This window comes from Myxine glutinosa, chromosome 10, assembly GCF_964187855.1.
Source record: "Myxine glutinosa chromosome 10, kmMyxGlut1.1, whole genome shotgun sequence".
Taxonomy (NCBI): domain Eukaryota; kingdom Metazoa; phylum Chordata; class Myxini; order Myxiniformes; family Myxinidae; genus Myxine; species Myxine glutinosa.
The window spans coordinates 3,574,291-3,597,121 of record NC_136270.1 but is presented as its reverse complement, the minus strand read 5'-3'; the positions used below and the strand labels follow the sequence as shown (position 1 = coordinate 3,597,121).

Sequence of the window (22,831 nt, the reverse complement as noted above, 5' to 3'; positions counted from 1 at the left end):
TCCCACCAGGTGGAATCCATTCAAAAGCAACTCTAGCATTTCACCTCTTGGGTAGTTGGAGGACCTAGACCTAGTTCCTTGATTGACGCTCAGAGCGTGGACAATCCCCATCAGAGGGCATCCATACGGAGGAGGACATTCCCCCTGATGAAATGCCCTGCTGAGTGCGGTGAGAAAATGCCATTATTGTGATGTCGCTGGTACCCAGAGTATTCCGGGAAGTGACGGCACTTCCCCAAAGCTCAGTGGCTGTTTGTCTCGTCAGTATGTCCATGTGTGCGTGAGTGGCAGATTCATTACGAGCTTTAGATGTATAAAAAAACAAAAATAAAAACAAACAAGAAGGGTGACAGGATGTAACCTTGGCGAACTCTTGTGATAATGTCGAAGGGGACAGTAGTGCATTTTTTCATCCTGACACAGCAGCTGGAGGTGTGGTATAGGGCACCAAAGATGTTAATGTATAAAGATGTCAAAAATATGGTCTACTGCTCTCCCCTTTGGGCTGGGACCCCTGCCTCACATCTTGCTCAGTTTGACGCCGTGGAAGCGAAGGCTTTAAAATCATTTGTATCTTCTGTGATTAAGCTGAGTCTCTGGGTCCATCACTTTCACATGACAGATCGGTTGGTGGTCTCTCTATCTTAATCTACCACCTCATTTCTCGTAGATTGCACCCTCTGTGCTTGCCATGCTCTGTCCACACCCCTTCACCACTCCCACCCACCAAGCTTCTGCAAGGTGCACGTGGTCCAACATCGACCCCCTTCTGATGAAACTACCAAAATCAAGAATCACTGCCACCTCCACTCATTCATTCCTCTTTTTTCCCCACCTGTGGAACCAAATTCCACATTCTTTTCAATCTCATTCTTTCCTTCAGGGCTTCAAGACAGCTGGTCACCACCATCTCTGATCATCTCCATTTCCAAAACCATGATCTTTTCTACCCCCGTTCATCTCCCCTCCAAAAGCCCACCTCTTTCCAGGTTTTCACTTTTGCCTTCCACTTAATGACCTGATCCTGCTATGACCTGATCCGTTCTGTGTTCTAGCTCGTCCATGAGCCTCAACACTATACAAAAAAAATCCACAACTGTTAAATTTTCCAATTTTCCAGTGACCGTGTGGCATTGTGGCCTGGCCATCCCAATCAGAGTAGACATATTAAACGTTAGTTAGCATAGGGGATTTCACAAAGGTCACAGGTGCACAAATGTTAAAGGGAAATGAAGACCCAACATTTTAGCACTTATCAATAATATAGTGGTCGAAATTTTGGTTTAACAAATCTCAAAGATGGACAATAAATGTTTGGCATAAAAGTGAAGTTGGCTGTACAGGAATATCTTTGATGCCTCCGTTGACTAAGTCGCCTTATGTTTTCAGATTGTCCGTTCGGCTGTCCATCCGTGATAGGTTTTCGTTACCGCAATAACTTTAGAACGGCTAAAATGATCTAATTCAAACTTAGTACAGTTATATAGAACTAGGGCATGCCCGTACTATATATATATCTAAAATTATATCCCCCCCCTCTATTTACATGAAATGGTTTGGTCCAAAGCGAACGGCTTGCGAGTACGGTGACAATCCCCCCCCTCTATTTACATGAAATGGTTTGGTCCAAAGCGAACGGCTTGCGAGTACGGTGACAACCCCCCCCCCCCCCCCCTCTATTTACATGAAATGGTTTGGTCCAAAGCGAACGGCTTGCGGAGGTTGGTAAAGAAATCGCCATAGCGTGCACAAACGCGCAGGAAAGCGAAAGAATCGCAAATTAGTTTTAATTAGTTTTAAAACATAGTTTAACGCCAACATAGTTTGCCAACGTGAAATAAATGAATACGCTCTCAAATGTGCCGTCCGAGGCAGAGTCTGTTCGCCACGTTCGGCACACGTGATAACTCGCTGCTCTCTGATTGGTTGAATCGTTTTTTGGACATAGCTCGGTAACTACTTGTCCGATTAATATGAAACCTTGAAAAGGCACATCCTCGGGTCCCCAGCAATATACCTGGCAAGTTTCAAGTATATCGGACCCGTGGTTGTCAAGAAACAGCGGTCACAGACAAACACACAGACATACACACATACACACACACAGAGATTAGTGGAATTATAGATAGATGATGTAAAGGTTAACTGATTAGATTTTGGGGTCAAGAGGTCAAAGGTCAAAGTCTGTAATAGGTCTATAACTTGAGAACGGCTGAAGTGATCTAATTCAAACTTGATACAGATATGTATAATGATGTAAAGATTAACTGATTGGATTTTGGGGTCCTGAGGTCAAAGGCCAAAGGTCAGAGGTCATATCAGGTAAAAATGTGATAACTTGTGAACAGCTGAAGGGATTTAAATTCCACCTTGGTATAGATATGTATAATGACGTAAACATGAACTGATTAAATTTTGGGGTCAAAAGGTCATAGGTCAGAGGTCATGTCAGGTAAAAATGTGATAATTTGAGAAGAGCTGAATGGATTTAAATCAAACTTGGTACAAGTATTACAATTACTAGCAATGGTACCTGCCCTATGGGCGGGGCTTCAATTTTTTAAAACGATTTATATAAACATCTGTTAAATCATATCACATGCAAATCATCAAAATCTAAACAGTATTTGTAGAATTTCAATAAAAGCCACATCACTGTTCATATCGGTAAATATTATTCCATCGTGTTTGGAAAAACTGGAAAATTGGATATTGGAAATATTGGAAAAAATTTTGAAAAACAATTTACTCCAGGGGGTCAGAGGATTACCCACCCAAAATTTCGTCGCGATCGGTTCAGCCGTTTTTGCGGTACCTGGGAACAGACGGACAGACAGACATTTGGTGAATTATAGTAAGATGTGATAATGTGGGTGGAGGCATATCGGTCAACGTTGTGACATCGAAGTGTCGTTCTAGTTCATTTCACTTGGTTTAATTGTACGTACATCTTTTCTATATCCATTTGCTTCGCAACAAAAACTTTTCTAGCTATAATATATATTTTTAGAAAGATTTAAGCATTTTAGCTCAAAGTTTTTTTTGTGTTCTTAAAAATGAGTTTAACTCACACTTGGAGCATAGTGTGTATATAAGCATATAATCAATGTGTTAACATGTATTTTCCTCAGTTGAATGCAGTGCTTCTCTTTCTCAACACCAAAGATTCTGAATAAACAGGTTAGAACCATCATGGGAGGCGTAATCTATAATAATAAAAGGCAGGGTGTGTGTCTGTCTACTCCATAACTCCAAAACCACAAAACCTAGCGGCCCCAAACATTTCATGCATACTTCTCAAACTCCAAGGAAGTGCATGAATGAAAACCGGTTGTTTGGGTGTGTTAAAACACCCTTTTTGAAGATTATTAATGGTGCTATTTAATTAAAACAAAAACAAGCTTTATCCTTGGTCAGTCCACTATCCCTCACAGGGGTCTTATACTTTATCGGCCTGCACAAAAACGCCTTTCTTTGGAACAGGCCACAACAGGCCACAACCCGATATCCCCGCTCTCAAATGTTGTGTTTGTGTGCTTCCCCTTCTCTCCCCATCTTGTCTACCGCTCCCCTTTTTATATACTTTGTTTGGCTGTTTGATTTGTTTGTGTGATAAATGTTAGCTCTTTCACGAGCCTCGATTATGTATACAAAAAACAAAACAAAAAAAAACAGTTTCTGCACGAATAAGCGCTCAATTTCTTTTTTTCACTTTCCTCACACATCATCGAATATCTGATCCTTCATACCTATGAATCACTGCATACATCGCTATTCTAGGTTCTATAGCTTTCAAATTAGGAGGTTCGAACAATTTTATGCATGATATGATGCGATTTTCCACAATAGCCTCTCACAGATGAATTAAAAGCATATAATCAAAGTTCTAATATTATAAAAAGAGTGGGAAATCTATATAGTATTGTGGATTACATAAGATAAAGGCTCCTTTGTTCATCGCTGTTATGTCTGGCCGCGTGGCATGAAAAGACCATAAAAACAAGCTCTTTCTCATCAAGCGATGTTTGTAAGCCATGGCAGTACAGTCACAAGCAGTATAATTGACTTTTTAATCAGACAATCTCCTATTTCATCTCGTAGATGGAATCTCTTATCACCCGGAGCATACAGTGTAGTGTTTGTAAGCCATGGCAGTACAGTCACAAGCAGTATAATTGACTTTTTAATAGACAATCTCCTATTTCATCTCGTAGATGGAATCTCATATCGCCCAGGTATATATATCTCATATAGAAATTGACAAAAAATCTTTTTAATTTCAGGATGCCGAAGCTGAAGAAGAAGAGTGCTAGTCAGAGACGTGCTGCTGCTGCGCGCGGAATGAGTGGGTTGAGAGTGCATGATATTGGCTCTGGATTGACAAATCAGCAAGAGCATAGTGAAAGCGCTGGCTGTCGTGCTGCACCATTTGGAGATCAGAGCAATATTGTGGGATCTTGTGGTATCGCTACTGCATCATGGAATCAGCTGAACAGTGGGATCACTGCTTCAACTGCATTCGTAGATCAGAGGGATATCAATGTCACCGCAATGGTGAAGAACGATTCATATGTCACCGCAATGGTGAAGTACAATTCAAATGTAACCGCAATGGTGAAGAACGATTCATATGTCACCGCAATGGTGAAGTACGATTCAAATGTCACCGCAATGGTGAAGAACGATTCATATGTCACCGCAATGGTGAAGAACGATTCATATGTCACCGCAATGGTGAAGTACAATTCAAATGTCACCGGAATGGTGAAGCACGATTCAAATTTCGCTGGAATGGTGATCAGTGAAAATGATTTCACCGGAATGGTGATCAGGGATCAGAACGAACTTAATACGAAAACAAATTTCACCGGAATGGTGATGAAGTCTCAAAATGAAACTTATACGAATACAAACGTCACCGGAATGGTGACAAGGTCTGGCAATGAAACATATGCACGTAAAGTCAAGACAGGTTTATCAAAAACAGAGAATGAGAAGACAAATATACTTCAATCTCATGAGGCTAATGGAATCATATCTGAATGTACTAACAGTCACAATATTTTGTTTGCATCTTTCAGTCAAGCTTCAAGTTCAGAATTTAGTTCAGATTCTCGTGATCGACAATGCACTTGCATGAGTCTCGGTATGTTGGCACATGTGTTTGAAAACTATGATTTTTCAGAAGATTTTCTGAATACTGTATTGAGAGAGGGTGACAGAATATACGGAAATTATTGAAGGATTTGTTACTGGATCACAACAAGAAAATGCGAATAGTGACAATAGAAGTTCAGAAAATGACCTTGGATCAGATGAGAACGATGAATTTTGTGAGATTGATGAGCAAGATCTACGCTCTGGTAATAATGACACACTGATTGATGATGATGATCCTGTATCACATCAGACCTTCACATTCGCTCTTTCTGAAGGACAGGTACCCAAGAGTTTGTATCAAGATAAAGATGCAGAATACTTATCTTTTCCAACAATATTTTGTGGACAGAGAAGACAAGAGAATAAGGACCGTGAACGAGATGTTCATTACAGTGACCTTGCCAAATGGGAATTGAGGAGCGTTGATAGACGAGCTGCTTCCAATGTTCCAAACATCTTCTTCAAGATGAAGAAATTGCAAATGAAACAAATATCAGACAAAGTTCATTTGGCACCAAGACAATGCAAATTGGGAGATAAAAAGTTAAATGCAGAAGAGATACTGAACCCTCAGTCTTTTGAAGAAATTACTAAGCTTGACGAAGGCTATTGTATTTTCAGGACTTTGAGAAACTCTTCCCCTTACCTAGAGTCAAAGAAAAAAGAGGTGTTTGCAATGATCGGGCTGCTTGGTTTGCCTTCTTGGTTTGGATCATTCTCAGCTGCAGATACAAGATGGAATGATTTGATTAAAGCATTGGCTCAGATTAGCACTGGCAAAAAGTTATCAGATGAAGATGTGAAGAACATGTCTTGGAATGAAAAAACAAAGCTTGTGAGAAAAGATCATGTTACATGCACTCGCTTCTTTGATCATAGAGTACACGAATTTATAAAGACAGTTCTGATGAGTCCTCACGCACCACTTGGAAAGTTGAAAGACTATTTCTATCGAGTCGAATTTCAGAAACGAGGCTCCCCCCACATTCATATGCTTATGTGGATAGACAATGCTCCTTCATACAAGAATGATTCAGAGGAAGAAATTGTGTCATTCATAAATGAACACATCACATGTTCATCAGATGTATCAGATGAAGATGAACAATATCTCAAGAGTTCCAGAGACATAAGGCTATTTCCACAATAAATGGTCATTTTGATGGACCCTACTTTGAAGTGTATTCTTGACTGGATATGTTGGTCGAAGAATGTGAGCTAAATTCTGTTTGAGAGCACATGTAATAAAGTTATAATGGAAATAAAACCATCGCCGAGTAGTGCCTCGTTTCATTTGTGCGGGAGTGTATTGTATGAAAGAGTGTGATACAGAAAGCACTTTTTGTGTGCTGTTGTATTGTACATCATGTTCATGTCTCTCAGGTTGGCCCTGTTTGAAATCTGGGTGATAATTATTTTAGTTATTGTTGAACACTACGGTCAGTTCTTTCAATTCAGTTAGAGTTCAATCTATTTCTGTTTCATAGTTTTTTTTGGAGAGACCGCAAAACTTCATTACACACGTAACACATTGGACAGATCGTAGTGCCGAGATTCCCATGGAACTAGCGATTGTTTTGTGATGCTGGTAGTGGGTAAGCGAGGTCTGCTAAGAAACCGTGTTTCAATGGATTGTGACCATGCTTACCGATTTGGGAATGACATGATATTACCCACGTAACAATTTGACGGACAACACACTTACGAATTAGTAACATTCTATTCATTAGTATTTACAAAGTAGGCTTTATTTGACATTTGTGAACGGAAGGTATAAGCACCCCTGCATATTTTGTTGCAAGCATAAAATGTGTACATCTTCTGACTATTTTACAACTCTGCTGTCTTACTCACGCAATATTTTGATGAACATGCGTTACGTGGGTAATGAAGTTTTGCGGTCTCTCCGAAAAAAAACGATGAAACAGAAATATATTGAACTCTAACTGAATTGAAAGAACTGACTGTAGTGTTCAACAATAACTAAAATAGTTATCACCCAGATTTCAAACAGGGCCAACCTGAGAGACATGAACATGATGTACAATACAACAGTACACAAAAAGTGCTTTCTGTATCACACTCTTTCATACAATACACTCCCACACAAATGAAACGAGGCACTACTCGGCGATGGTTTTATTTCCATTATAACTTTATTACATGTGCTCTCAAACAGAATTTAGCTCACATTCTTCGACCAGCATATCCAGTCAAGAATACACTTCAAAGTAGGGTCCGTCAAAATGACCATTTATTGTGGAAATAGCCATAAACATTCAGTTACATGCAAGAAATCAGGGAAACCAGTTTGCAGGTTTGGGTTCCCTCTTCCACCAATGAAAAAGACAACAGTACTTGAGCCACTTGAAACTGATGTCGAGACATACAAAGAAATATATAAAAGAATACAGAAGCATCTGGATGATCTGAAAGATTAGAGTGTTATATCTATTGATGAATTCCTGACTCAGCTTCAGCTGACTGAAGAAAAATACATCAAAGCTATAAGAAGCTCTCTAACTGGCCCAAAGGTCTTCTTGAAAAGAGAAGTGTGGGAATCGAGGATTAACCCCCTACATCAGAGGACATTTGAGTGTATGGAAGGCCAATCATGACATTCAGTTTGTGCTGGATCCATATGCATGTGCAATTTACATTGTTTCATACATTAGCAAATCACAAAGAGGTATGAGTCAGCTTTTGAGGGAAACTTGCAAAGAGGCACATGCAAATAACATGGACATAATCAATCAAGTCAAGCACATGGGAAATAAATTTCTCAACAGTGTCGAAATTGGTGCACAAGAAGCTTGTTACCCGGTGCTTCAGTTGCCACTCACCCGGGCAACTAGAGATGTCATTTTCATCAACACGTCGGACAAAAAGAACAGAACTGTACTTGTGAAAACTAAATCTGCTTTGGAGGAACTGCCAAAAGACTCTACAGGTATTGTTGCCGAAGGTCTTATAAACAGGTATTCAAAAAGACCAAAACAATTAGAGAATTGGTGTTTGGCAGATTATGCTTCAGAACTTGACATCAAGTACCCAAAGAAAGAGGATGAAGATGACTACGACTGGGATGACGATGATGAAGATGATGCTGAAATTACTGAGGATGATTTTCAGAGTGACAGCAGTTTCAAGATTGAACTGAAGTCCGGGATTGTCATAAGAAAGAGACCTAAACCAAAGGTTATCAGGTATGTCAGATTCAACAAGGAAACAAATTCAGGAAACTACTACAGAGGGAAAATCATGCTCTTTCATCCTCGGAGAAGAGAAGATGTTGATCTCCTTGGGACTTGTCAAACATTTGAAGAACACTTCGATACAATGAAATACACTATCAATGCAAAATTGGCCAAGTACGAGCACTTTGCAAAGGAAATAGATGAAGCATTGCAGTTTGCAGAAGAAGAAATTGATCATGATGAAGTTGCTCCACAAGTTGAGCAGGTTGAAAGAGAAGATGAAGATGAAGGAAGTAAAGAAGCTGAGAAATTTATATGCTTTGATCCTGACAGGCCAGAACATCACAGAAATTATGACTTGGGAGTAGATTTGGGTGTTGGTGCACAAAGACCGGATGCCGCAATAACATCACATGGCATGCAAGACGCTGAATTTTACAAAACGATCAGAACACTGAATGTGAAACAGAGAATTTTTTCTTCACGTCTTGGACTGGGTGAAAAACAAGCCTGCAAAGGAACCATTGCATGTTTTTCTCACAGGAGGAGCAGGTGTGGGGAAATCGGTTGTTATTAAGGCTTTGCATGAGGGCCTTTCAAGGATATTGTGAAGAGAAGCTGGTGAAGATCCAGAATCTTGCAGAGTTCTATTATGTGCACAAACTGGAAAGGCTGCATATCTCATCAATGGATCAACACTGCATTCTGCATTCTGTTTACCTGCAAGTCAAGGATATGATGCAAATGCTAATCTGAGCCCAGAGAAGAGGTCAATGCTTCAGGCAAGATACAGAGATCTGAGGGTTGTTATAATTGATGAGATATCCATGGTTGGTACAAATGAATTCATTATGTTGGACAAAAGACTCAAAGCAATTAAACAAAATGATCTTCCATTTGGTGGTGTCCATTTGATACTTGTTGGAGATCTGTATCAGCTTCGGCCAGTAATGGATGGATGGATCTTTGAATCTTCAAAGGAAGGTGCGGAAGTTCTCGCAACAAACTTGTGGAGGGAATACTTTACTATGCATGAGCTTACCCAGATCATGAGACAGAGAGATGACACAATGTTTTCAGACCTACTAAATAGACTCCGTGAAGGACAACAAACAGCAGATGACATTCATGCTCTCAAACAAAGAAAGACTGATGATAAGCAGCCTGACTATCCACAGAGTGCCATTCATTTGTTTTACAAGAACGCTGATGGGAATACATTCAATTCAAAGATATTTTACCATTCAAACAGTCAACAAAAATGTACTGTTCTTTGCAATGATCAAGTAGCAGGTGATGGTTCAGCTGCAGTGAAAAGAAAATTCATTGAAGTCATGCATTCATATGAAAGAGATGGAAAATAAAGTCAGAAAAGACGTGGTCTTGCAACAAAGATAGACTTTGCCGTTGGACTGACATATGATCTTACTGTTAACGTCTCAATGAAAGATGGTTTGAACAATGGCACTACATGCATATTGAAACATGTTGACTACAGACAGGAAAGCACATCTCGACCAAGTATAATATGGGTAGAATTTGAAGACTCCACTATTGGCCAAGAACAAAGAACCAAATATCAGCATTTCTTCCAGAGAGTTGCTAAGCTAAGCAAGGTGTTGGCTTAGCGGTTAGGGTGCCGGCTTGGGATCCCAGGATCCTGGGTTCGAATCCCGGTCGATCGCTGAATTAACACCAGGGGGGTTGACTCAGCCTGTCATCCTTCCGAGGTCGGCAAATTGAGTACCAGCTTGCTGGGATGAATGATCCCGGTGTGTACCCCGATTTAGAATAGGTACACCGTATCCCTGCGCATCGTAAGAGGCGACTAAGGGTTGGCGTCAGGAAGGGCATCCGGCCATAAAAACATTGCCTCAAACAGGGAACCATGATTGTCATGGGGCCCGCAAGGCTAACCCCTGCTCCAGCGGGGAAAAGGGCCTTAAAACGACCATTCATTCATTCATTCTTCCAGAGAGATATCAGTAGGACATGGACACCCATATTTGATACAAGCAGACCATCCTTCTACAGGGGAAAACTGTGACCAGGATACAATTTCCATTAGCTCCCTCAGCAGCCAAAACTGTGGACAAATCACAAGGTTCCACACTTGACAAAGTTGTAGTTGATATGATCAGTGCTTCGAAAAGACAACCACATATGCATTATGTTGCCCTAACCAGAGTGAGAAAATTGTCCGATCTCTTTGTGCTGAATTTGAACGAGAAAGCAATCTCAGTGTCTAAAAAAGTACAGGCAGAAATGGTGAGAATGCGGAATGTAGCACAGATGAAACTGTCATATGAACCAGTTTATAACGGTTTGAACTCATTCACAGTTGGTTTTTTGAATGTGAGATCTCTATGTAAGCATATTGAAGATGTGCAGTGTGATCCAAATTTGACATCATTAGATATCATATGCCTTGCTGAAACATGGTTGCTTGAAAGAGACAACATGGCAAGATTTCAAATTCCAGGATATGAAATGTACAGGAAAGATGGAACTGCTGTTGGTGATACAAGACCCCATAGAGGATTAGTGATGTATGTCAAAACAGATATTGATGTATCAGATGTAGTGAGGTACACTGACAAAGACTTTGAATTCTTGAAGGTGTCTGTAAGAGGACAAGAATCACTGACTGATGTTGCAGTACTGTACAGCAGTCCAACTTGTAATTTCCAAAAACTGCAAAAGGACATGACAGATAAGCTACTGCCAGTGTTTCAAGCCGATGGAGATTTGATCATTCTTGTAGACTTCAACATTAATTTATGGAAGGACAGTAGTGACGATTACACAACCAAACAAGTTGATGATCTGACTTTCATGAATGAAACATCCATGACGAAACAGATCGTCACAAAGAGAACACATTCAAGTGGATCCATGATTGATCACATCTTCACAAATGTTAGACAGGCCAGAGGTGAAGTTATTCCTACTGTGTTTTCAGATCATGATTTTGTATATATGAAGAGATGAATTGATTTCTGACTTTCGCTCAGATCATGATTATATGTATATGAAAATACATAGACACAGAAGGATACCTAGAAATTACATGTACGTGTATCATGATCCAGCTATTTTCCTGACCATTACCCATTAAACCTTGTATGACACTATTTCTATAGTGAAGAATAGTTTAAAAAAAACAAGGCAACAGATCAGCTTAATTTATTCATCTCAAAAACAGACACTTATTTCAGTTCTAAAGCATCTGTATACAGTCATGTGAAAAAGTAAGTACACCCCATGTAAAGTTTTGACTTATTCAACATATTTCAACATACAGCTATTTGATCTTCATTTCAACAATATTGATAGATAAAGGTGATATAATATAACAAATATCATGAAACATTTACATTTTGTAGTCCATTGTATAATTTAAATAAACATAAATGCAAATTTGGCATGTGGAAAAAGTACGTACACCCTGACATTTATCATCTATCTATAATTCCAGTAATCTCTGTGTGTTTGTTTGTACGTTTGTACGTTTGTTTGTCTGTGACCGCTGTTTCTCGACAACCACGGGTCCGATATACTTTAAACTTGCCAGGTATATTGCTGGGGACCCGAGGATGTGCCTTTTCAAGGTTTCATATTAATCGGACAATTACTTACCGAGCTATGTCCAAAAAACGATTCAACCAATCAGAGAGCAGCGAGCTATCGCGTGTGCCGAACGTGGCGGACACACTCTGCCTCGGATGGCACATTTGAGAGCGTATTCATTTATTTCACGTTTGCAAACTATGTTGGCGCTATGTTGGCGTTAAACTATGTTTTAAAACTAATAAAAACCCCGGGGGGATTGTCACTGTACTCGCAAGCCGTTCGCCGTTCGCTTTGGCGTTGCGAATGGACCAAAACATTTCATGCACCAAACCATTTCATGTAAAGCGTTCGCCGTTCGCTTTGGCGTTGCGAATGGACCAAAACATTTCATGGACCAAACCATTTCATGTAAATAGAGGGGGGGATATAATTTTAGATATAGATATAGTACGGGCATGCCCTAGTTACTTCAAATACATAAAATTAGAATCAGGTGCACCAGCTCAGGTGCAAATGATTAGAACATCGTTAGAGAGGATATTGGAGGAACCTGTCTTATTTAAACCTGACATTTCGTTTGGTTTGCTCTTTGTTGTTGAAGTGTGCGGCATCACCATGCATAGATAATAAGAGCTCTCTGAGGCCTTCAGAAAGAAGGTTATCGATGCCTACGAGTCTGGGAAGGGATTTAAAAAGATCTCCAAACAATTTGAAATCAATCATTCGACTGTCCGGAGATCATCTACAAGTGGAGAGGATTCCAAACAACTGCCAACTTGTTCAGGCCAGGCCGCCCCAGCAAGTTCAGCCCGAGAGCAGACTGCAAGATGCTGAAAGTAGTCTCTAAGAACCCCAGAATGTCATCACGGTACCTACAGGTAGCTCTTGCCACTGTTGATGTCAAAGTGCACGAGTCTACCATTAGAAAGAGGCTTCACAAATTTGATCTACATGGGAGGTGTGCCAGGAGGAAACCTTTACTGTCCAGAAAGAACATCAGGGCAAGACTAAAGTTTGCCAATGAACACCGAGGCAAAGACCAGCACTTCTGGAACAATGTGCTCTGGACAGATGAGTCGAAGGTAGAGCTATTTGGCCACAGTACCAGAAGACATGTTTTAGGCGAAAACCAAAGACAGCATTTGACCACAAGAACCTGATACCAACTGTAAAGCATGGTGGTGGAAATATTATGGTTTGGGGCAGCTTTTCTGCATCAGGGCCTGGGCAGCTCACCATCATAGAATCCACTATGAATTCTTCATTGTACCAGGGGGTGCTTGAGGATAATGTGAGGCCATCTGTCAGAAAGTTGAAGCTCAACCCAAGGTGGACCTTGCAACATGACAATGACTCTAAACATACCAGTAAATCCACCAAGGAATGGCTGAAAAGAAAGAAATGGAGGGTTATGGAATGGCCAAGTCAAAGCCCAGATCTAAATCTCATCGAGATGTTGTGGGGGGATTTGAAACGAGCTGTGCATGCAAGAAACCCCTCAAACATCGCACAGCTGAAAGAATTCTGCATGGAGGAGTGGGCAAAAATTTCTCCCAGTCGATGTCAGATACTGGTAGATAGTTATAAGAAACGCCCACTTGAGGTTGTTTCTGCCAAAGGGGGCAATACCACCTATTAGAGCCAAGGGTGTACTTACTTTTTCCACATGCGAAATTTGCATTTATGTTTATTTAAATTATACAATGGACTACAAAATGTAAATGTTTCATGATATTTGTTATATTATATCACCTTTATCTGTCAATACTGTTGAGATGAAGATCAAATAGCTGTATGTTGAAATATGTTGAAAAAGTCAAAACTTTACATGGGGTGTACTTACTTTTTCACGTGACTGTATATGTGTATGAAAGTACCCAGAATTAACATTGTGGGGGAGCCGAATGTCAAATTCTTACAATGCATGTATAATTGTCATGACATTTCAACACTTTTTCAATGTTTCTTGCACACCTTCATTTTGAATATAAATTATAAATTGTTGTTATATATTTTGTATTCATTTGACATATAAATATCATGAAACATTTACTCCTACTCAATTATATTTCTGCAATATTGTTGCAAAGCTTAAAGATGCATCGTCACGTTTGCAGTCGTAGTTTCTGGCAGTCAGGTAATATTTTTCTCAATGATTAGCATGTATATGAAATGTCCATATACATTTTCCCTATAACTTTCATGACAAGGATTCCCTGCAATTTCTTCTGACGTCACTTAAATATGCACTTGTGACGTTTTGTGGGCAAGTTCACTGGGACAAGATGTGGGGGTGGGTGACTTTGAAAGCGAATTACACCCGTTTCCTTTTATCTACACAACTATATTTCTGCAAAATTGTTGCAAAGTGTAACATTGTATCAATTGTAAAACAAGGACAAGTATAAGGATACAAGGACCTTAAAATTATTACACAAGGTTGCTGGCTTTTCATTTAAGTCAAATCTAGTACAGACAACCGACCTACTTTAAAGTTGTCCAGTCAGTTCAGTTGAGTTGAGTTCTGCTTCCCTGGAAGCTCTAGTTACATGTCTTTTCCTGACGTTTCATCAAGGAACTTAATAACATTTTATTGAGAAACCCTGGTGATGGTGTTGTCATCACCGCCTCACTCTCTTGAGTACTTAAAGCACAAAAGAGTGGAGTAGAAGATGTTTCATCAGAATCAAGTGCTTCATCTTGATCTGCACCTTTTCCTACTATTTGTTGAGCACTTAGTTTTGGAAACAGCAATTCTACAGGGTCAAGGACCTCCGCGCTCTTTGCAGCCCCTTCCAAGTTTACCATATCCCCTGTGGCTCTAAGTATGTCCCCCACCTCATCATCCCTTTCATTTTTATCTGTCAGGGAAGGGTTAACGTTATCCTCACAGTCGCAAGGACTTTCCCCTTTATCTATTTTCTCCCCACGAGCAGATCCAGCTGCTAACTCGTCTGAGCGAGTTTGGTTATCAGGACAAGGACCTACCACATCCTGAGAGGATCGACTATTTTCCGGGTCATCCTGAATCTCGGCAAGTGGTGCAAGCGAATCTTCCTCACGTACACACACTTCCGGTACCATCTCTTGTTACCGCCAAGGAGTTTCCGGTGTCGGCCTCACCCTGGAGGTCCTGCGAGCCTGACACGATCTGAATCTTATTTTGTTTTTCTTTGGAATCACAGGCTTCATCACTTGAACGCTTCTGACCTTTTTTCCTGGTGTCCGCTACCGATACTTCCATGTTATCGTCCGCACTGTCGTGTACAGTGGACGAAATGGGAGAGGGTTCAACCACTTTCATTCCCACCTTAGGTGGAGGGGCGGGGTTAGTCACCTCACGTTCTTAATCTATCACTCCCCCCCCTCCCCTCCCCTCCCCGTCGGGGTGGTCGGGTCTGGCGCTTCGCTCACCACAGTGGGTGGGGTGGGCGGGTTAACCACTCGATCCACCTCCTCCCCGTGGGTGTGCGGTGAGGAGGAGTCGCTCCTCACCAATCCTCTGCTTTCCTGCGGTGTAACTGCATTGGGGCAGGCACTCTTCACATGCCCGTAAGCCCCACCCCCGAAACACGTCATAGCCTCCGAGGAGGCATACATTTTGTATTCAAAGCTGTTGATTTTCACACTCAACACGACATTGAGCGTTTTCACATTTGCAGGCAATATAATGTACTACTGTACTACTGTATAATGTACTACTATACGAACACCACTCTCTTAAAGGACATGACATGCTTGAATCGATCACAAACATTTCGCATCGGCACCATCGAAATCCTCGATACGACCTTACCGAACTTGCTTAATTGTTCACGTAAATCCTCATTTCTAATAAATGGCGGGATATTTGATCTTTACCGTAGGGGCTTGTAAAGCGAACACAGAGAGGAACGTGTTCGGTTCAATGAACAAGTCTTGTTCAACTACACTCGCTACCATGTGCTCCTCGGACAAAAATACGACAAATTTATTATTCATACGAGAGGCAGCGCGAATAAGGTGTGCACCAATGATGTTTCCACTGGCGGAAAGCACATCATTAATTTCCACCTCGTTGGGAGGAACACAAACTAGCCCGTGTTTACGAGTTAGCGATTCGTAAGTATCAATGCGGAAACGTTCGCCCGCCATCATAACTCGACCAAAGACAAGTTCGTAACCAAGAACCGAGAAAACCCAGTGTTTGTGGAACACCAACAAACGGATCAGCTATAGCCTAAAGCCATTAAAACACAGCCACAGAGTGAAGAAAGACATACCCCCGGCGGCCATACCAGACCGCCGGCTTAGGACCCTCTCAACACCGGACTGTGCGCTCTCTCTCTCTCTCGAAGACAAAGGTACAGAAAGGATGAAAAACAAAAACGCCAAAGCACACAGGATGGAAAAGGAGAGGGAGGGGTATGGCAGGAGAGGAGAAAAACACACAAAGGACTCACCACAACACAGAGCAGTTGCTCACAGCCGCCATGATGCCACACCCAAAAATGCAACAGCCAGCAGGGGGCGAGAGAGAGAGAGAGAGAGAGAGAGAGAGAGAGAGAGAGAGAGAGACTTTTTTGACTTTTCTTCCCCTTTATTACAAGGAAAACAAGTTTTACATGGTGAAGGATGTTTGTACAGGCATCAAAAGAAATAACCAGGAAGGAAAGGGGTAACAAAGAAGCAATATTTTAGATTTATAAATTGATTGTTAGAACACCACCAACGATACCACATAAGGATTGTTTCACACACCACCGATTTTTAAATAAAGCAGGATCTTGAGTTTCAAACTCAAAAAGAACACGCGATGTAACCAATGCTTTAAAAACAGTTAAAACGTCATCAGCTAAAACGTCAGTGTTCTGCAGTTTTCGTTTCCTCGATAAATAAATGGCAAGTTTTGCCTCAGAACACAGAAAGTTTGCTAAAAGACATTCATTTTTACATTGATACAAAACATTAAAACCAAATATGAAAACACAATGTGTAAAAGTCAAACCGAGCCCCCGGATCACACGTGACAGGATTTTAAAAAACGAGGCCAACCTTGAACATTCAATGAAAATGTGAAAAATGGTCTCTGGGGTGTCGCAAAAGGGGCACAATTCCGAGTTTTCAGGACATATACGGTGGGACAGGATGTTGCAAGGCAGGATATGGTGCGCTAACCGCCATTGTAGATCACCCGAGCGCTTGACAGTAGGTTCTTTGTACATCACCTGCCAGTTTATTGTTGTGAAACGGTTAGCTTGAAGCAGCGCTCGCCAATGAGCTTGTGGCTCTGCAGGTTTGCCAGGAAAAAGAGTGAGAACACATAGATTGTACACTGAGGATTTCTCCATCTGGTTAAAGAGCCTAAAACTTTGAAATAAAATTAGAAGATTTGGGAAAGGACATTGGGATCGATGGAGGGCATCTTCTATGTCTGGGTCCCATTTTAACCCGGTTTGCTTAAAGGTCCGTAAAATCACAGAGAAAATTCTGCCAATGACTCTGATGGACCTCACACTGGTGGCCACGGCAATGTCAGCAGCTGGCTTCCATCTATGTACAAGGGGGTTCCTGAGGTGTTTTACTCTGGTAACGCCGACATCAATAAACTTTTGCATGAAAGATCTGTCACTACAGACCCCATCAAAAAAAGAATTTAAAAATATTGGTTCATTTAAAAACATCTGAAGGGAGTAAGCACTGGTGTCGCGGCGAAAAGAAACAGCCTGCCACGCTTCCAGCATGCTTCGGTAGAACAACGGGACCGATGTCATATCCACGTGCTTCGCGTCGAGAAGAAAAAGCTCGTCACCATAGCCAAGTTTCCCAGCTTGCCTAAGCAAACAATGGGCAAAGGCTTTCCATGGGACGTCGGAGTATAGAAGCCTTCGTACTGAAAGGAGGCGAAAAGCCATCACTTTGCTCGTCACATCTATTAGCCCCTGTCCACCTTCTGCAGTCGGCAGGCTTAGTATTCCTGGCCGGAGCCAGTGCTTTCCCCCCCAGAAAAAATCTACAAAAGAGCTTTGAAGTTTTTTAAGGATAAAACCTGGGGCCTGCAGTGCTTTAAAAACATGCCAGAGCATTGATGCCGCGAGATTATTAATGACCAGAGTACGACCCCGGAAGGAAAGCTGCCTCAATAGTCCCCTCCATTTTATCAACCGCTGCTCGGTTTTGGTAATCAGCGACTCCCAGTTTTTTGAAATAAAATCTTGAGTTCCAAGAAAGACACCGAGGTAGTGTATTCCTTCATTGGTCCATACGAGGTGCCCTGGTAGGGTTGGAGGGGGAGTTTCATTCCGTGGACCTAAGTAAAAAGCTTTGCTCTTTTCCCAATTAACTTTAGTCGAGCTTGCCAGGCTAAATTCCTCGACAGACTCAACCAGAGCGCGAACATCGTCATCGGAGTACACAATTGCACAGAGGTCATCCGCATAAGCAATGGTCTTTACGGGATTTTCTAACGGCAGAGGATAAAACCCTTGTAGCCGTGTGCGTAAACGATGTAGTAAAGGTTCAATTGATAGGGAGTATAGAAGGCCAGACAGGGGGCACCCTTGACGAATACCCCTGGTAACAGGGAAAGGCTGACTTAAGATGTTATTAACTTTGAGCAAGCTAAAAATATTATTATACAATATTTTGATATAACAAATAAAATTTTCCTTAAAACCAAACCCCCGTAAAACAGCAAAGAGATAAGAGTGATCAATCGTGTCGAAAGCTTTTTCTTGGTCTAAAAACACCAGACCAACATTTCTATGTTCAGCAATACAAATGTCAATCATGTCACGTACAATAAAAATGCTATCGTGTATTGTCCTTTTAGGGATGCAATAGGATTGATCGGGGTGTACAATCTCCCCAATCAGAGGTTTGAGGCGGTTGGCAAGAACTTTTGAAAAAATCTTGTAGTCCGTGCAGAGGAGCGAAATGGGACGCCAATTTTTAAGCTGCTGGAGGTCTCCTTTCTTAGGTATGAGAGCAAGTATAGCCCTGCGACAGCTGATTGGTAACAAGCCTGTTCGTAGGCTATCAACTAAGAGGTCAAGCAACTCAGGTCCCAACAAATCCCAGAAGGTTTTGTAGAACTCTGCAGGGATTCCATCAAGTCCAGAAGCTTTACCTGTGGGCAAAGTTTGCAACGCAGTAAAGAGTTCGTCAAGAGTCACTTCCTTGTCAAGTTGTTGACATGCAGGTTCGGACAAGGTGGGCAAAGAAGTGGTTAAGGAACGAATCATGTCTTCTTTAGTGTTTCTGGCGCAATACAAGTCAGAGAAGTATTGTTTTGTCAAGCTTCTAATGTCTTTTGGATCGTGTGTTGTTCGGCCTCCTGGTGCCTGCAGCGAAGTTATTTGCTGGTTTCTCTTTTTTCGTGCTTCCAAAGCAAAGAAAAACTTGGAAGGAGTATCAATAAAGCTGTAGTTCTCCATTCGTAGCCTTATTAGAGCCCCTCTGGCTTGTTTTGCACAGAGTTGAGCAAGGAGTGCTTTCTTCGTTGCTATTAAAGAACTAGTCCTTTCGGCACTGGGAGCTGGGAGGCTTGACTGGAGAGACAATATTTCTTTGGCAATTAGAGATTGCAGCGCAGATTCGTTCTTTGTACAAAAGGAGCTATATTGCTGGCAAAAGGTCCTAATATGGGTTTTCGCATTGTCCCACCATTGTATGAGGCAGGAGTAGGAAGGCTTCCGTAGTAGTAAAGCTTCCCAAAAGGCTCGGAAGGAGACAGGAAAAGCGTCATCTTGCAGAAGACTCACATTGAAGGTCCAATGGGCAGTGCCACGATTTCGAGCCGGGGAGAGTATATGAAGAACAACCATGTGATGGTCCGAAAAACCACTTGGGGTGGCGTCAACATGGTCTATGACGTTTAGAGTCATTATTGATGTAAAATCTGTCTAGCCTTGCAAGAGATAGCCGGCCATTTGCACATCGGCACCACGTGTATTGCCGTGCAGATGGGTTCTGGAGTCTCCATACATCCATAAGGGAGAATTTGGACAATGCTCTCTTTAAGGGTGTTGTACTTGATGGGTGGGGCTCTTCTCCATTACGATCAAGGGTGGGATACAGTGTGCAATTAAAGTCCCCACACAGACAAACAAGACCATCAAAATCAAGGTGTGTGAGGGACATTTCTAACTGTGTGAAAAAAACTAATCTTTCTGTGCTCGTGCTGGGTGAATATACATTTATTAAAGTGTGTTTGTAACCATTATAAAAGAAATTAACTGAGACTAAATGCCCTTTAGTAATCTCCTTAAAAGTGACATTTTCAGGACAGAAAGAAGGATTTAAATAAATAGCCACTTCAGCACTAGGACAGGTCAAGCTACTAAAGAACCACTGTCCTTTCATGATGCGAGTCCATTCGCTCATGCACGAAGAGCTACATCTTGTCTCTTGCAAAAGAACAACATCGAAATGTTTTTGCTCGACAAGCAGCTTTACCTGAGCTTTACGCAGGGGTGAACGTCCCCCATTTATATTTAAAGTTACAACAGAGAAGGTCATGGTGTAGGTAGGGAAGATTTATCATGTACAGGGAAGTTAGGGTGTGCTTGTAGCTCTTTCCGAGCTTTCAATACACACTTTCTCAGGCGAAAAACTTGTGACTCAGTCACACCAAGTTGTTCAGCCTTAAGGAGGAGACGTCTTGAGGAGTTTATAAAGCCAGACAGTTTCGGGAAGAAGGTTGTAATTTTAACCTTTTTCTTTCGAAAGGTGTCCTGAAGAAACTTTAGAATTTCCATGGGTGATAAATCATCATCACCCTCCAGTTCCTTGGCTATTGCTGGGTCATTCCAGACCTCGCTACTAGCACTAGAGGCGAGCGACGAGGCCCCATCTGAGTCGTAATCCGAAAGGTCTTCATTTTTTTCCCCACACACCGAAACCGATGCTCTCATAACGGGAATATCGTCTTCTACTAAAGGTGCAGCTGTTTCCACAGCGGGAGTTTTAAAAACCGTAACAGGGATTAACGTTTTTATATCAGAGGCTTTGCACTCTCCTTCTGGAGCTGCTACTTCTTCTGCCTCCATTACTTCAGACACTTCATCGTCAGCAGGGCGCGGGACAAGAGCAGGTTTGTGGTTCTTGACTTTAGTTTCAGTAACCGGGGGGGTTACCACAACATCTTGGGGCATTGCGCTTGGTCCTTGTTCATGAGAGGAATGAACGGAAACGTCTTCTTCCATTTCAGCAAACACACTGAACCTATTCTGCAGCAGAAGACCAGCTGCAGGGGCTTCTGTTTCTAAAAAAGAAACATTACGTTCGTTCGACGGCGCTATCTTTTTCGAAACGCTCGCCTGTATGTCCTCATTACCGCTTCCTCTTTTATAACTCCTCCTGGAGGACACGGTAGTAAAACCCGCGTCATCAGCCGGTGAATTATCGATTTCCGCGCTCGAATGTGAAGGCTGATCTGCCGTCCCAGACGCGCCATTGTCATTGCGAAGATCGACATTTGGTTCTGTCCGTCTAGATGTGCCACTAGGATCGGCATTTGCTCCTGACTGTCTAGATGTGCCACCGGATACACACTTCGGACAAGCACCTTTTAAATGTCCGAAGGCACCACACGTGAAACACGTCATTGTCTCTGTTGCGATGTACATTCGATAATTTCGATTTTCAACGACCAACGTAGCTGAAGCATTGAGCGATTGAGCATTGTTTTTTAACACCATGTAACAGTGCCGCCGGAAGGACATGATATGGCGGACTGTAGAATCCGAACGCAAACGGAAGGGAATCATGGAGATTTTTGACACCACGGTGCCAAACTGTGTTAAAACGGACAAAATCTGTTCGTTTTTAACAAAAGGCGGTAAATTAGATAAAGTGATTTTCACCGCCGATGAGTCCAACATACTAACGTTAACGAAAATATCTGGCGGTAAGGACAAACCAGTTTCAACCACCTGAGCGACATAGCGCTCCTCGGAAAGAAAAACAACAACTCGTTGGTTCATCTTTGAAACTGCTAACACATTTTCAAAACCAACGAGTTCACCCAAGCCCATCACGACGTCATCGACCCGAACCCCGTCGGGTGGGCTAACTATTACCCCATTTTTACGAGTAAGTGACTCGTAAATGCTGTTCTGCAAACGACTGTTTGCCATAGCGATAAATGAACCAAAACTAAGGAAATATTTGAAAAAACAAAACAAAATAGAACCTACCGCAAGCAAAGCCTGCAGGCGAAGGTAAAATGAAAAGAAATAGAATAAGGGAGCCGATAAACGACGATAGTGAAGAACACGGCAAGCAGAGCACAGGCCCGAAGAACACAAGGTTCTTTAGGACTCGCACCAAACTCACCATGCGCGCTCTCTTTCTCTCTCCTGTCTCAACAAAGAAGGAAAAACACGGGGAATACTTCACAAACACGTACAAGGACACAGAGGGAGTGAAAAGGGGGACGGGAAAGGCAACAACACAACACAGTACTCACAGCTCCTCACACACAGCAGCCATGATTGCCACACCCACGCACGACTCACCAACGACCAGCAGGGGGCGCGAGAGAGAGAGAGAGAGAGAGAGAGACAGACAGACAGACAGACAGACAGACAGACAGAGAGAGAGAGAGAGAGAGAGAAGCTTCGTATGAATGGAAACTCAAAATCATAATTGTATTGAGTAATTACGAAAGCAGAAAATGTTTCCTCATGCAGTAAATGAGGACCGTTCCGTTCTCAGGACAGAACTCTCTTGTCTGTCTCCCTCTTCCAAATCCTGGTGGCGTCTGGTCAAATCTGTTTCTGGTGTTTGTTCCCCCTCCATCCCCTCCCTCACCTCAAATGGCCACACGGCTGACTCCGCACGTGAAAAAGCTGAATGCCTCAACTCTGTGTTTGCCTCTAAATCTTGTGTCCCAAACCCATCCCTCTCTGTACCCACCG

At 42.0% G+C, this 22,831-nt stretch overlaps 1 protein-coding gene across 7 annotated transcripts in view; it reads right to left on the bottom strand.

The window, feature by feature from the left end:
- Positions 1-22,831, bottom strand: part of LOC137434292 (trafficking kinesin-binding protein 1) — a 1,208,017-nt gene that overhangs the window by 49,101 nt on the left and 1,136,085 nt on the right. Inside the window, exon 1 of one of the 7 annotated variants that reach the window (XM_068127173.2) lies at positions 5,807-5,882. The exons of the other annotated variants lie outside the window; for them this stretch is intronic. Within the exon in view, the coding sequence (XP_067983274.2) occupies positions 5,807-5,876 (70 nt within the window). The 5' untranslated portion in view covers positions 5,877-5,882. Of the gene's footprint in view, positions 1-5,806; positions 5,883-22,831 lie in introns of those variants that run through there. 7 annotated transcript variants of the gene reach the window in all.